Source organism: Diceros bicornis, chromosome 11, assembly GCF_020826845.1.
Source record: "Diceros bicornis minor isolate mBicDic1 chromosome 11, mDicBic1.mat.cur, whole genome shotgun sequence".
Taxonomy (NCBI): domain Eukaryota; kingdom Metazoa; phylum Chordata; class Mammalia; order Perissodactyla; family Rhinocerotidae; genus Diceros; species Diceros bicornis.
Window position 1 is genome coordinate 37058938 of NC_080750.1, and position 17407 is coordinate 37076344.

General features: G+C 38.6%; 1 protein-coding gene across 1 annotated transcript in view; it reads right to left on the bottom strand.

Annotated features, from left to right (window-relative positions):
- Positions 1–17407, bottom strand: part of NR3C2 (nuclear receptor subfamily 3 group C member 2) — a 326353-nt gene that overhangs the window by 156178 nt on the left and 152768 nt on the right. The window contains exon 3 of the mRNA XM_058550170.1: positions 9021–9160. Within this exon, the coding sequence (XP_058406153.1) occupies positions 9021–9160 (140 nt within the window). The remainder of the gene's footprint in view (positions 1–9020; positions 9161–17407) is intronic.

The window sequence follows — 17407 nt, forward strand, 5'->3', positions numbered from 1 at the left end:
TCCTTGGTGTTAACCTGCTCTTCTGTAGACGTGGATTTGGTCTATGATACTGGAGGCATGTGTGCGAGTGTGTGAGTAAGACAGAACATGAGCATGTGCACAGACGGTTTTACAATAATTTCAGGTGGTTCTGAAGCGTTCTTGCTGACATTCAAGATTCCCCCCTTTCCACAGCCCCGAACAGCAATCGAGTGACCAAGTGAGGTGAGGCAGAGCTCCAAAAGTGCGTGTGTATGCTTTTATGTGTATGTTTTACACCTATCTGCTTATCTCTAGAAAAATCATTATCAGCCCCTCTCTCGCCTATCTAAGAGGTCAGGATGGGCAGTGAACAGGATGGAGACACCAAGGAATGAGGTTAAAAGAAAAAAAAAAAATCACTCCACTAGATATGTATGTCTTTAAAGAGAAAAAAATTATAGAAAAAAATGGGGGGGCCTTGAAGCACTGGCATCTCTTTAAAAAATTTACTACAGAATTTTTCTGCCTTCTCAATCATTAATAGCTTCATGCTGTGGCTCCCTATGGTGTCACGAGCTGCTAAAATCATCATTTAGTACCTCTACTGTCAGAGGTGACAACAGGGGAAGTCCCCCAGTGATGACGACTCCAAGCAGGCCTGCTCCATTGGTGCTGTGGGCCCAACACCTTCGCCAGGCGTTCAGTTTCACTGTATAACTTCCCATATACTGCACCAAACAGCCGTGCAGCCACTGACATTTGGTACCAAAACTAAGCCAATTTGCTAAACTGCCTAATACCTAACTATGCAGTTTCTTTATTTTAAAATTTTCAAGAAAATATCTCCAAGTAAAAAGTGAACTTTTTCAGAATTTTGCCTCTGCTTTTCTACTCCTGTTTACCTGGACTGCTTCATCCCTTTTGGAGAACTTATCTCCAGAGCTTCAACAGTTCTAAACTCCACTCATCATCTCTATTCTTAAAGTGTTTTCTTCCCAAGTCTCTGTCAGAGATCACCACCATTCCCCAGAACTAGTCCACCATCGGGTTCTGCCAATTCCTCCTTCTCACCTCTCAAGTCAGGCCTTCTGCTTGACAGCACCAACTCCATCCCAGGTCAGGCCCTTTTTACTGTCCATCATCCACAATCCCATCCCAGTTATCTTCTCCTCCTCTAGGTGGCACCTGCCATGAGCCACTGAGGAGCACCAAGGGACAAAAGTGCCTAAGCCACTGTATTGATTTCTTCCACTGCAAAGAAATAGCCTTATAAAAAGACTTGCTGTATTTAAGAGAAGGACTGAGATTTCTCATTCCAATATGAGGGCCTGCCTTACATAATCTGACCCCAATGTCTTTGTCAGTCTCCTCCTCCACATCTCCTGGTCATGGGCCTGCTCTGGTCAGGCCAGGCTTTCACTGAATGGGGCCTACTCAAGGGAGTGGACTCAGGCTCAAGTCTACATCTTCCTATTCCTCCACCTCCCCCCATCTCTGTCAACCTAAATGCCTCCTCATCCTCCCCATCCTTCAGGGGCTCTATTTTAGCATTTGATTATAGTCAATTTAGCAATTTTCATTTTCGGTGTCAAATCCTTCTTAAGAGTATCAAATAATATAAGCTGTATGATCCTAACTACACCATGAGGGCAAGTTCTGTGAGAGCAGCTTTGTGCACTATGGCTCTTGGGTCTGTTTCTGAGCCACTAGAAACAAAACGGACACCAAAGAGTTGAAGAGTTAGTAGCTTTCAGCTTTGTATGAGGGAGGCCATTCTCACAATGGTTCTCTGAGCCCGATAGGCTGCATCTAATTTTTATCTCACACAGGAAATGAAACACAGGAAGATAAAAATTTTAAATAAAACTTTAGATTAATATTAAGATGTTAAAGAGGTACTTCAGGATGTTAACGGTAATTTTTAAAAAATATGGAGTTCATTCCTTAAGAAAAAATAGAGACTACTCAATTTCTGTCCCATTAGGGCAACAGAAATTCAAATTAGAGTTTCAAGTTGGAATGGCTAGGAGTTAATTATTTAGAGTATAGCGGGATAACTGTTAAATTATAATGTGCTCTTCCTAAGTGTTCTAAAGCCAGAGATGTTGCCCTACTTTTTGATGGGTAAAAATAGTTGGGAACTGATATAACTCTGGAGAGGCAGGATAGCTTATGTGTTAAGTACACAGAGTCAGAATGCATGGGCTTCCTGGGTTCAAATCCCAGCTCTGCCATTTCCTTCCATCTGGGTGACCTTGGACTAGTTACTCATCTCTTTTACGCCTCGGATGACTGATCTCTAATATGAGGATAGATAATAATCATACCTATTTCATATAACGACGTTTCATTAATATGAGGATTAAAACGAGAATATACAATAAAGTTCTTAGCATAATGAGCACAAAATAAGCACTCAAATATTTACTATTATTGCTATTAATTTTGAGTTGAAGGATATCATTAAGCCTTGTTAAAAAAATAATCAATATTTTCCTTGTCATAGCAATTGCTTAGAGAGTTCAGATTTAAATATATATTACCTTTCAAAACTCACACAAGTTTTGGATGTAAGAAGGCTGTTTTGAGGAACAAATGAGATAAAACATGGAGTTCTCTCGGCACAGTGCTTAGCATCTAGTAAGTGCTCAAGAAATGGCAGCTAGTATTACAGGAGGAGGTGGGTGACAGAATAAAGCATTTTTTCAGCACTGCTCCTTAAACAAGAACCAAACTATCCATTAATACCAATGAGAGAGTTACTTTTTTAATCTCAGGTTACCATTCACATGGAAAGAACAGGCATATTAAAACCAAAGTAGATCAAGAAAATTTTCTTAGAAACAGGCAATCCCCTAAACTAGTTTTTAAGAACATCTTAGGGCAAGTGATTCATCACTGCTTCCGGTTGGCTGCTGGAAAGTTGAGAGCCAAACAAAGGCCTCAGGGCATATATTCTCTACATCATCCCCATTCCTGACTCTATTGTTTGCTTTCTTGCTTTCATCTTCCCTTTGCCATGTTTTTTATTTCACTTACTTTAAATTTCATTTTAACTCATGTAAAGCTATAAGCTGCTTTGGATTTTTTTTTTCTGGAACAAGATGGGCTGTAAACAAACATCAACATGGGGAATCACTTTGAAAATTACTTACTGTGCTTCTAATTTATACTTTTCAAATTTGCCATGTGAAGTGCACTTTAATTTAAAATTTTAAGCTACAAGAAGCTGTCTTTGGATAACGCTAGTTTATTTTTGGCCCACACGTCCCCATTAAATTCTAGTAAATTACTTCAACATATTTTCTACTTCAGAAAAACAGTGACAGAAGCAAGGGTCAATCTCATATATTTAAATAGTTGTCCAACAATCAATCCACAAATGTTTGAGCACCTGCTACACGTTTGGCATGATCTCTGCACTGGTTAGCAGATCAAATCCCCAGAGATCATGCTTGGTTGTGGGCTCTGGAGTGGCTAAAATTCAATAATAATCAAAGCTTAATGATGAATAAAGAATAAAAACTGGGATTGAAAGTTCCACAGATGCAATAATGTTTAAAGTTCAGATAAACCTGGAATAACCAGAGACCAAGTAACTAAGAATTTTCTGTGTGCAACTTGGAGAAGGAAAGAGAGAAAAATTATTCACGTGTAACACACACACATACACACACACACACACACACACACACACACACGATGTCCCAGATTTATGTTTTCTAAGGTTCTAAACTTGACCTATTCTCTGTCTCTCTAAATATCCATTTTTGGGGCAAATATATCAGCTTTCATAGATGATGATTCCAAAATCTTTATTTTCAATCTTGCCTTGTTCCCCAAGCTTCAGAATCACACACCCAACTTCCTGTTAGACACTTGAATGTTCTATAGACATTTCAAACTCATTGTCCTAAATTTTGAAACCTCATTCCAATCCCCTTTATCCTCGCAATGCTTTTTTTTCCATAGCACTTATCAACTTTTCATATGCTACATAAATAACTCATTTATTATGTTTAATCTCCCCATCACTCCTCACTAGAATGTAAGCTTCATCAGGGCAGAGATCTTTGTCTGTTTTGTTCACCTGATCTTCATCCAAGTTGTCCCCAGGTATGCCTAAAATGATGTCTGACATTCAGCAGATATTGAATAAATGTTTGCTGAATGAATGAACCTTTCCTCCCATGCCCCCAAAGCTGCTCCCACTCCAGTGCTCCTAATCTCAGCAAAGGGCATCAGCAGCTGAGTCTGGAGAATCATCCTAGATCTTTGCTTCTTTACTTCCAGTATAGAACCACCCACGTTACATCCCAGATAGTCTTGTTAACTGTCCTCTCCTCTCAATTCCTAACACTGCTGATCTAGTTCCATCCCTGGTCATCTCTTACCTAAACGATTTCAAACAGCCGCCAGAACTGTCCCCCTTTAAACAAGCATACCTCCCTGCAGCCAGATAGTAAATGCAAAACTGAACTTAGCGTTCTGCTGCATGAAAATATTCAGAGGTTCTGTTTTGCCGAAGGATAAATTCAGGCCCCTCCTTAGAGTCCAGGACCTGGACCCAATCTGTACATTTAGCCTCACCTTCTATCACCTCACACCTCAAATTTTCACAGTGGTAACACAAAATTGCTTCTGATGCCCTGTGCAGACAGCCTGCCCTTATCCCTCCTCAGCATTGCCAATTCTAATCTTTCAAGATTCAGTTTGGGGATCAGTTCTTTAAGAAGCCTTCCCTGACCTTCCAGGTTGGCCTAAATGTCACGGCTTTCATGTTCCCATAGCAACCAACTGAAGGGCTATCAAAAATATGGGCAAACATTTGCAATTAACACTAAAACCTTATGCTTATGTACAGAGGAAAGGAGTATTCATAAAAATCATACAGATAATCTACTGTGTAGGTATTTATTTAAGCTCTTACAGCAAGTAATTAGAATCAAGTTACCTGTTCCTAATTTCTGGTAAAGGAAAAAAAAAATCTGTAAAGTGTTTCATGAGAAAACTGTAAGCCAGAACAGTTTGGTTTCCCATCTCTGACTCAGCAGTTTTATAGTAGTGATAATGAACTTTGATGTCCATTAGCTTCCTGTACATGGCTCATGGGAACACTGAGGGCTGTATCATGTCATGAACTGATGACATTTAAAAATTATTAAATTATTTCCTTGCTTTATCATTTCCTTAATTTTATTTTCCCAAGTATAAGGGGGTAGCTATATTTCAATGATTATACAATATCATCTTGATTTAGCTTGCGTCCACCAAATCTAAGTTCTTCATTCTGTGGCACAATTTTATTGTCCATCCCACTTGCTCACACCCTTGCTTGTCCCCTCTTGATCATGAGCACACACAGCATTGATAAGGATAACTTGGGTATATAAAACGGTGAGACACGCTTTCCTCTGAATTTAGTTTTAGAAAAGCAAAGAAAATTAACTATTAATCAACCATTACATTTCCTCAAAACATTTTCCCCTATAGAATAATCAATCTATAAATATAAAGATTTTGACCTATATGATGTAAACTACATGTGAAAGGACTGAAGTATACATTCACAGGCTTGGATGTCTTAAAATACTCATACTTGAGGAACCCTGAGATTAATCTACAATTATATCTTTTAAAGCAATTTCATTTCAGGGAATAGATTTATAAGTCTCTTACTTAAAGGGAAATGTCTGAGTGTGGAAACTGACATCATATGATTTGGCTGACCTCACCAAGATATGAACTCTTTAGCCCAACAAGTCTGCTTACAAATATATAAATCTAGCTGACTTTATATAATAATGAACTCTCTTCTTCTTTTACAGCCTTATAACTCTTCACTGATTTGTGATAGCTGTGTCTTCCAGACACTGCTTGTACACTGAGTATCCAAAAAAGAAATTAGGTTATAAAATAGTGTGAATATAGTCAGCTCTGTTCACTGAGGGATCACAAACCAAAATACACATGAGATGAAACCAACAGCAATTTACAGTTGGAAAGAGACCGAGATAGTAAAAACTCAGACTAGATTTAGAAGTTGCAGATTAGAAGTCAAAAGGCTTGCATAAATTCTTGGGCCAGTTTCATTGCTAATGTACTGATTTGTGGGGAAGCCATTTAACCTTGATTGCTCTTATACCACATAGGTATATTCAAACATTTATTTGGTGGCTACTAAGTATCTGCAGTTTTGCTACCTTCTGGAAATAAGACTCTGTCCTGCGCTAAAGATGTCTAACAGAGGAGCTAAAAGTCCAGTTGGTAGACTTTCTCAATATTTTTTCTATTGTGCAACTCCCCAAGGTGGGACTGCCCTCATCAGTTACAGAGGTTCATTAGAGGAGTAAATCTGAACCGTCCAGTCCACACTGGAAAATGGGGAAAAGCCCCTCCAGAAAATTTTGATAGACCTTCCATTACCCCACTCCCCACACACACCCTTTGAGAACTTTGAGAACTGCTAGTCTAGAAGGATCTTACAACATCAAAGGGCAGCACTATGGACAAAATAATATATTACGGGAAAAATGAAGCTCTAACAAAGAAAAAAGAAAGACCTAACAGTGTATTGTGTCATTTACATGAACTCTCTGCACAGACATTACCAGAGAACTTTAGCATTTGTTCCTAGAGAACAATAAAGATCTATTATTTTGATGCCACTTTACAATTTTTTAAACCTGCAAAAACATTTTGTTTTCATGTAATTTTTCATAGCAGTATTTAAGGCAGGACAATACTACTTTTCCCATTTATATACAAAGAAACCAAGGCCCAGGTAAATTAAATAACTTGCCTTAATTTCACACCTAGTGAGCGGCAGAGCCAAAAATTAAAACTAAGTCTTCTGACCCTAAAGCCAGTCCAGTTTCCACCACAAGGGAGAACTGTATTTAAAAATATATATATATATATATATATATTTATTCTTTTTATTTTTAAGATTGAAAGGTCCTGACAAACCTTCAAGGCAGATAAGCAATTGAAATTTAAAAATAAAATTATAAATTTCCATTTGTAAGGCACAATAATATGCCTCTTAACTGACATTACTGGCAAACAAGGTATTCTGGATGAGACTTCTAAGTGTGTTTATATTAAATGTTTAAGAAGAAAAAAAGCACATACATACATCCCATTAAACAGAACACAAAGAACATAATTTACACGTTTAAAAAATGATTTACAGTCTCCCTCCACAGTCACCACTCTGCAATTATACCAAGCTTTAGACTGGTGTGCTCTAGGGCATAAAGCCTTAAGCCAATAAACTCAGAGCGCAGACTGTTATGTTTTCCCTCCTGTCTCCTCTCTAGTGATCATTTCCAGTTCTGCTCTTGGTGTCGTTAGTTCCTTTTGGCTTTGACTCCTCTCATCTCAGCTCCCTCTACCCACTGCTGCTTAGAATTCTCTGCTTTTATAATCTAAGGAAGAGCTTAAGGTTATCAAGGAAAACCAAAAAACAAAGTTAGTAAATACTCAAATATGAAAACATACACACAGATGTTTGTGTACGTGTATGTACAGACATACATAGTCACACACACATACACAGATACTAAGGGTACCTAATGGTGTCTTCTCAATGCTTATATAATTTCCTTCATTATCACCAAGTAGGCATGAACAGAAGGACATATAGGGTAGCATTTTCATGAACTAGAGAATTATAGAAAATGGAAAGAACAGATTATGAGATTTGGAGTTAGGAGACCCTAGGTTTGGAGTCATAAGGCTTTAATACGGGTCTAAGTTTGGCCTTATGATTCTAAATAGGTTAGTTGACTAGGTCTAATTCCAAATGTCTTCGTCTACAAAAGGGGCATAAAATAACCTCCATACACCATAATTTTGCAACATTAGTGCCTCAAAGGATATCAAGTATTATAAAAATAATTTATTTTAAAATAAAAAAGTTCTGATACAAAAATAGTCATATTTCTCACATATTCTCTCTCTCACACACAATAAAACAGTAAAAGAATACAAAACAAAAACAAATAATTCATTACTCTCATGAAATTTCTACTTAAAATTTATAGACTTGTTTCATGCAAATGAGCGAAAAATTCTAATTCCCAAAGAAATAGGGAATAAGCTATATTAGTAAAAGTCTTAGGCGCTCATCCAGTTTCATTATCCATTATTGATCAGCTTTCCAATGAAAGAAAAAGATGGAAAGACATTTAGGCTTTTTCATCTTTATTTATATCTCAGTTACAAAAACAATTCTTTCCTCAGCTAGTTCCCTAGAAACTACTTAAAACAACAAAAATTAAGCAAAAACATCTAGAAAACCTTTTGTTTCAGAAGCAGAGAAGGGTACGCTGTAGAAATAGCCAAAACGTGGGTTCTAATATGAAGACTGACCCATAGGTAGCGTAACACAGAGGCTCCCACTCCAAATGCCCTTCTCTACACTACTTTACTTTGACATATGGGAAGTACAATTACTCGGACAGAAGCAAAAGCTAGCCTAAATATACTTAGAGCATCTCAAATTTTTCATTCAGTGTCCTGGTCCGGAAACTTTCAGCAGGAACAAAGGTAGGACTCACACCAGGACCTGGAATCTGAAGCAGCTGTTAAATGAAATTATCCTGTATGGAACACAACTTAAATTATAGACATGACCCTGATATTAATGTTTTACCACAAACACACAGATTTATACAGAAACACAGAAAAGGCAGAAATGATGTATTCTGTGTGTGCCTAGTAAAAACAGTCTTTCAGATCATGCAAATTAAATTTACGATGGCACAAAATTATTTGTCTAAGTCTCACTAAAAAGCAAACTGAGACAAACAACGAAAAATTCTTTTTGACTGGTTGATCTCAGTTTGCAATTTCAAATTTTGCCCATTAAAGATGGCTCAGTGGAAAATCTCTGGGTGGTTTTTTAGATAAGGCGTTATGACTATTTATCACTGACAGATTACATCAAAAAATATTTTTGAATTATTTCCCAATAATGTTATAGAGTTAACTGTGCAAGTAAACTACATACTAGAAAAAAGATGTGTAAAAGGAACACCCACATGAACATTTACCTTCCACTGCTCTTTTGAAGAACACTTTGCAGCTGCCACAGGTTACTACCCCATAATGACATCCTGAAGCCTCATCCCCACACACCAAACATATTTTGGAAGGTCTTGAGGATCCAGTAGAAACACTTCGTAAAGTAGAGCTGGGGAAAGAAATCAAGATTTAAATAACTATACTGTAACGGCACATTTGATATGCTGTACAGCTTAGCTCAAAATCTGTCAATAATAATCACAGTTCCATAAATGAATTCAGTATGTACTGGTCACATACTATGAAAGTAATGAAGAAAGAAAGAAAATGAAGGTACAACTCTGTCATTGGAGTAATGCTATCATGAATTCTGTACAGCAAAGCCTGTTCTCAGTACTAAGAAATAATAATCATATATAAACTTTTTTCTTCCTTTTCCCGTTTTTGAGAAAGTTCACCAAAAAATATTATTTGTATTCTAGGTGGGCAAGAAGGAGAAGAATCTTGAGCCGAGTCATCATGGAAGTATTTTTGGCATCAAAGAGCTATTACAAGACTTCTCAACTCACTTCACCCAGACTCAGATTATGTATCTCAATTATGCCAGATAAAACCTCTCCCCTTTCCAAAACAATCCACTAATTAAAATTTCAAAATTCTTGCCTCTACTGCCAGCAATTTTAAACTCCTCCAAGTTCCTGCATTTTTTCCATGTCACCGTATATAGGTAGGTTCAAATTACTTCATTTTGCTTGCTAATTTGAAGGGACACAGTCAATAGGAAAAAAAGCCATATATGGTAAATATCTCAGGTGTCTTTCATGGTAAGAAACTGAAAGGCTCTGAGTGACAGTGTTTAGGGACATATTTAACCCTTTAAGCAACAATCAGTATGAATACTTTTCAAGGAGAATCTTCTCAAGATATATAATACCGTGCTAGTTAATGCCACATTCTGAACAAAATTGTTTTAAATTCTAATAGGGAAACATAGTTTAGTGACAGATGTGTACCGAGCAGGCAAAGAAGTTGATTTTTTTCATTCCTAGTCCACATGCATTTACTGAATAACTACCTGCAGGTCCTGTGCAAGGTACTGAGGAAATAAATATAAAAAACCCAGTCTCTGTCCTCAAAGTTAGTGGGGACATGAACTATTATGGTAAGTGCTATGGTGCAGGGTAATAAGGTGGGACATTATAGGTTCAGCCTTCCATACTGGGAAGGGAGGGAATATACCAGTCAGGAAGCACTTCCCAAAACGTGACAGCTGAACTGAGTTTTGAAGCACCACTAGATGATAGCCAGACAGACAAAGCGGGCAGAGGCAGCAGAATGCACAATAGCTCAGAGAAATGCAAGCTGGATATGTTCAGAAAACTTTGGAGAGACTTTTTATCTGTCACCACCATCACCTTGCTGTCATGGGTTCTGTCTCTGTGTGAAACAGCAGGAATGTGGGGAAAAGACTTAAAGAAAACATATCAAAAAGCTAGAATGGTTATTTTCTGGTGATAATTTCTTTGGTTTTCAAAATAGCTAAAACATGATAATATTGCGTTGATAATTTTTTTAAAAAAACAATTTTAAATGTTTTAACTACACTCTCACTAAAAATAAATGAAGGAACAAACTAGTCAGCTGCTCAGAGCATTGTAGCATGACTGACTTTCTAGAAAATGACTTCTTAAATCAAGGACTAAAACAATGTTCTCCGAAGTTGTTTCTCCTCCTGAGAAAAGTGCTCTTTATTATTTTTATTAGCGTCCTTTGACTTCTTTATGGCATTCAAAACATTCCATTTCAGCACCAGTAACTTCTTCAGCATATTAGCCAGTAAAACTCAATCCATACTCTGACTCTCTTACACTTCACAGGGAAACACCACGACTTTGTAAACAATCAGAATATAACTTAAAATCATCATTAACACGTAATTGCTTTTTCACAACGACAAGCTACAAGGGGTTTGTATTTAACATTTTTGTGAGCCTTGGTCTTGGTCCCCAAACTTAATAGCCTCTTAACTTTAGCCTTTGGAACTCTCCTCTTCTTTCCAAACTCACTTTCTCAGTGATCTCGTCTAGTCTCTTGGCTTTAAATATCATCAATATGCCTGGGACTTCCAAATGTTTATCTCCAGCCCAGACCCTTCCCCAGAATTTCCAACCCATTTACCTAACTGTCTATCTGACATCTCCATTTGCGTGTCTGATACACACACACAGGGAGAACGCCATGTGAAGATGAAGGCAGTGATGCTTTTACAAGCCGAGGAATGCCAAAGATTGCCAGCAAACCACCAGAAGCTAGGAGAGAGGCATGGAACAAATTTTCCTCAGAGCCCTCAGAAGGAATCAATCCTATCAACACGTTAATCTTGGACTTCTAGCCTCCAGAACTGTGAGACAACAAATTTTTGTTGTTTAAGCCACCTGGTTTGTGGTACTTTGTTATAGCAGCTCTGGCAAACCAAGACAACAAAGTGGACTCATCCCCAACTCTTTTCCTTCTCTCACATCACACATCCAATCTGTTAAATTCTATTCACTTTACCCTCAGAATACATCCAGATTCTGATCACTTCCCACACCTCCCCCGTTATCACTCTAGTCCAAGCTGTCAACACCTCTTACCTGGGATTTGCAAAAGTCTCCTAGTGGATCTCCCTGTTCCTCCTTGCCCCCATCCTGCCCCTGTAGCCAGAATGACCCTTATTCACTCCTTTGCTCAAAACCATCCAAGGGCTTTCCCCCACACTCAGTAAAAGTCCAAGTCATCCCTATGACCAGAGGGCCATAATCTAGCCCCCGTGACTTCCCTAACCTCTCTTGCTTGCCTACTCCACTTCAGCAACATTGCCCTCCTTGTAGCCCTCAAACACACCAGGCGTTCTCCCACCTCGGGGCCTTTGCACTTGCTATCCTCTCTTCACCTAGATATCTACACAGCCCCCTCCCTCACCTCCTCAGGGCCTCATCCAAATGTCACTTTCTCAGTCAGGCCTTCTCTAACCATTCTACTGAAAATATCCCTTCCTGAGACCTCCCTCTCCCTGTTTTTGCTTCATTTTTCTTCCTAGCACTTATCACCATCTAACATGCTGTCTACTTTACTTCTTTGGTCTGTTTATATTTGCCCCATCCACACAAGAAAGGAAACTCAATGGGGGCAGGATTTTCATCCCCCATTACTTACCACTGTGTCCCTAGTGTATAGAACAGTACCTGGTAGTACAGAGTAGGCCCCCAAACAAATGAAGGATTTCAGATACCTGGCATTTTCACAACAGTCATCCTAAAACCCACCACGTCATCAATTCTCAAGTCCTACTGCATTCCTTACATGAAGGAACGTGATTTGCTCTTAACTTTCTTGAGAGTGAAAAGTACGTAGTGGAACCACATTAAGAAAAGTTGAAGAGAGAGTCTAGCACAAAAAAGATGCACTGTGAAATCCAAATTAAAACAATAAATTTGTTTAATTATAAAATTAAAGCAAACATGAATTACATTTCCTCCTTGTTCATTAACATGTTTCAATGATGACAGAGCAAATGTGCCTCTGCACGCCTTTTGGCAGCCCTCTGCCTCGTCCGTTTCTGTACCACTGCACTGAGCTCATTCTAACAACACCTCCTCTATTTTTCAGGCTCTTTCTCATTTTCTTGATCACCAATAAAGATTTTATTCCAAGTTTTACCTTTGGCCATCTTTTTTCTTATTTCTACACTCTATTCCTTAATGATCTCATCCACTATCCCAGCTCACACGGCTCTCTTGGCGAATGACTTCCCAAATCTTTATGTCCAGCTCTAACCTCTTCCCCATGTTCCACTTCATGTTTTCATGTTCTTTACATAACCTCTCTGCCTCTATGTTCTATTAGCTTCTGGAATGGTACTGCCATCTCCTAGTCACTCAGGTTCAGTTACCAAGTCCTGCTTGTTCTAGTCTTGAATACTCTTACTCTGCTTCTTGTCATCCCACTGTCGGGAACACTGGTTCAGGCCCTTGTCACTTCCTAAGAGGTTTTCCCTAACCTTCTCCTCCCTCCAACTCATTCTACAGTGGCTGACAAAGGAATCTTCCTATTAAAGAGCTCTGATTCTCTTACTTCCCAGCTCAGAAATCTTCAATCATCCCTACTCAAGACCACCATAAATGATAACCTTAGTAGGACATTTAAGACCCTCTCCCTCCTCCACTTTGCCCTGCAGGTCCTCCCACACCGTCTGCCCTTGTGCTCGCTACACTCCAACATCCCTGTTGAGGTTCCGTGGATTCCGCCACTTACACAACCCAGCATTTCCTCTCCCCGACTCTCACTCCTGGAAACCCTGTCTATCCTTCAAGGGCCCCTGATGCGCTCCCAGCAGGAAGCAGCACTCTCTCTTCTCCTGATTCATTTCAGCATTTTGCTAACCCCTCTCCTTCAGCAGGCATCACTTCTGCCCTTACATTAGTGACCTGTGCGCTTATCCTGATCCCTTGAGGGCAAAAACCTTGTCCTATGCATCTCTGCGCTTTCTGCTGCAATTAGCGCGGTGTTGGTACTATTTATTGAATGAAGGAAACCGCACTCCTAATCTCATTACAGTAGTACATAAATTTCCGAAAGGCGATTTTACAGAAGGTAAATTAATGAGGCCAAGGTTATAGGTTCAATTCCTATACAGTTCATTTAGCTTTGCACAGAGGGAAAAAAAACATCCAGGGACACTGACTATTCTCAAAAGCTCAGCCAGCTGTCTCACAAACATATGCATTATTAACACACAAGACAGGCCACAGAGTGTGGATGGGCCAAGAAAACACTAGCCTCTATTGACACCCTATCATGTAGTTATCTTTGAAACTGAAAGAAGGAACATGGTTGGGAGGGTATATTTCCAGTTTTAAGAAATGCATTAGTACATTTTACAAGGGGGGAGGGGTAAAGTAAGGAGATGGGGAAAGAGGGGCAGATCCTGAACTCACTTCTTAGACACTGAGTATTATCAAAATACAAAGCTTATTTAGTGATTTTGTATGTCAGAATTCACCTTTATAGCATAATGTATTTACTAAGCATCTGCATAGGATGTAAGGCCCAAACATACAGGAGCGAAGGCAGGAACACAGGCTCAGTAAGGAGGCCTGGGTTCTAGTTCTAGCTCAGCCATCACCTGGTGAAACCTTAGCAAATCACCTCTCCTCTCTGGGCCATAATTCTCACCATAAAAAGACTGAATATATGATCTCTAAGATCCTTTTCAAGATATTCTTTTAAGATAAAGATGGTACAAAAGATAAATGGGACAGCCTGTCATGGTCAAGTTTTGTCCAAATTGAATTTTACGCTCAAAGACAATGTATTATACATTATTTGATCTGGATCAAGTGTAAAAAAAAATCTACACGTAAAAACTTATTCTTTCTAGAACACCTAATCATATGCAACTTAAAATCATTCTTGCATCCATATGATTGTATCTATGCTAATTTTGGTCAAAACATCCATATAAATGTATGCATTAAAATGCTATTCTACCCCCTAAAAACCATTTTAATATTTACAAGTTGGGAAAAACTACCCAAACTGATCATTTTTGGTCTTGGGAATCAAAGAAACACTGTTCACAGAAAGAAGTTTATAATCAACAGACAAAGGTAGTTCATAGGATTTTATACAAATGTTAAAATATTATGAAGCAGAAATGAGTGAACATCATATTTCCATTTGTAAAGACAGTGTCTCTCTTAGGGAAACATGAGTTAGATGCATCTATTTTCAGTACCAAAAATAGTTCTAATGACCCAGTGAAGAGAATGAAGAGATCAATCAAAGGTTCATGCTGATTTTGGTAACACTTGGGAGGGGATACACTAGCCAATCATCAAAAATACTTACTGAGCTATCTTTTTCCTCGGAACAGCTGGATACTTACGGAGAAGCAATAAGAAGCTGTGCGAGAAAAAATGATTTTTACTGATCAAAAATGACTGGGGAGGGCCAGCCCTGTGGCTTAGCGGTTAAGTGCACGAGCTCCGCTGCTGGCGGCCCAGGTTCGGATCCCAGGCACGCACCGACGCACCGCTTCTCCGGCCATGCTGAGGTCGCGTCCCACATATAGCAACTAGAAGGATGTGCAGCTATGACATACAACTATCTACTGGGGCTTTGGGGAGAAAAAAAAAAAAAATGACTGGGGAAACTGGCTCACTGATAATCTATAACGAACCATGTTGTTCCAGAAATTACCATATGTAAAACTATCTTTCCCCATCTTTACAACAATTAAACAGACCTATCTTTTGTACTATCACTTAATCAGGTATATGTTTCTACCATCACCACCAGTTGCTAAAAAGTTCTTTTCCATGTGCAATCAATTCAAGCATTCATTCAACTATCTAAAGTAGAGTGAGAATTTGGAGGAATATACAAACAATATTTCAGTAAACATCCTTATATATGACCATGCTGGTGTGTTTAAATCATCGTTAATTAAGCTATTCATTGAAAGCCTACTATTGGCCCCACTAATCCAGGCACTCAGATAAATAAGAGAAAGTACCTATTCTCATGGAGTTTCTACTGTAGTAGGAGAGACAGACAATATAGAAGTAAGCAAATAATTTCAGATAGTGATAAGTGCTATGAAGAAAATGACAGAGACTGAGATTGGATGCAGCAGTAAAGGGATAAGATTCTTTAGAGAGGTAGCATGAGCAGGTGTCTTTGGGGAGGTAGAAATGACAAAGTAGCCAGCCATGTGAAGATGCCAAACAAAGGGAAGAACAAGTACAAAGTCTCTGAGACAGGAACAAAGGTGACATGTTCCAGATACAGAAATGAGGGCAATGTGGCTGAAATGCAGGCAACAAGGAGGAAGGGGAGATGAGAGGTGAGAGGATCTGAGGCCCAAGAAGAAGGTAGAGATGGACCATATGGGTCTTGAAGGCTATGGTAATAAGTTAGAATGCTACTCTAAGTGCCATCAGGAGTGATTTGAATATTGAAATGTTCTAAGCAGAAGGTTAACATGATCTCATTGACATGTAAACATCTTACTTTGGCTGTTGTGTAGAGAATGGATTGTGGGAGTGGGTGACGTTGGAAGTGCGGACACTAGCCAAGGAGACTCGTGCAATTATCCAGGCAAGAGATGATAACAGCTTGGATTATACTTAAAGTGGTAAAGACAGTGAGAAGTGGCTTTTCTTTTTTTTTTTAAGTAGATAGTACCAACAGGACTTGCAGAAAAGTTGGATGGTGATGAAATTAAAATGCAAGATTGGGGTGAAGAGCAGGTTGGCAATTAGGAGGAGTTTGTTTTGGACCTGACAGTGGTACAACAGTATTGGTATGGTATGCTCCTATTTTTGAGAATGATACAATAACAATAATATTAATAATAGTCTACGTATAGGAAAAACTGGGAGAAAGATAAATCAGGTTTACTTAACCTTGATGGGACAGTTTCCTCATCTGTAAAGTAGTGCTAACAAAGGTCCTACCTTACAGGGTTGTTATAGATTAAATTACTCAATATATGTAAGAGCACTTAGAACAGTGTCTGACACATATTCAGTGTTATTTAAATTCTGTCTATTATTAATCAGTATTACTGCTGGATCTATAATTGTTAACAGTGACTGCCATAGCAGTGGAACTACAGATAATTCTACTTTTCTATGTTATATTTTTCTGTACTGTTTTCAATTTATATAAGCAAGCATAACATTGGTAAGCAGAAGAAAAGGTTTTTAAAAATATACTATAAAATAGGGGTACCACAGGGCCAGCCCTGTGGCTTGGCGGTTGGGTGCGCGTGCCCCGCTGCTGGCGGCCAGGGTTCGGATCCCAGGTGCGCACCGACGCACCGCTTCTCCGGCCATGCTGAGGCCGCATCCCACATACAGCAACTAGAAGGATGTGCAGCTATGACATGCAACTATCTACTGGGACTTTGGGGGAAAAAATAAATAAATAAAATTGAAAAAAATGAATAAATAAAAAATAAAATAGGGGTACTACAACAGCCATATTGTTTATGCACAGGCAGTGTTTTGTGTGCATATGGAGTTGACTATTTCTTGTAGGAATTCTGGTTCCTCTGGTGTCTGTAGCGTGTAGGTGGGGAATAGCCACATTAGATCATTAGGATAAACAATTATATATGCTCTGTATATATATATATAAATATATACTCTTTTATATAAAGAACACTAAATCTAAGAAACATAAGAATTTGGAGAGCACTCAAAATAAAAAAATACATTTCAAAAACATAAATCGCCCTTTAACAACTGGTTTACTAAAATCCTTAGTTTCACTCACATGTAAAATATGTAAAGAAACCCCAAGGAAATGCTGACTATTTCCTTTTGCTTGATAAGCATATATTTTGAATCACACTATTTAACCTGAG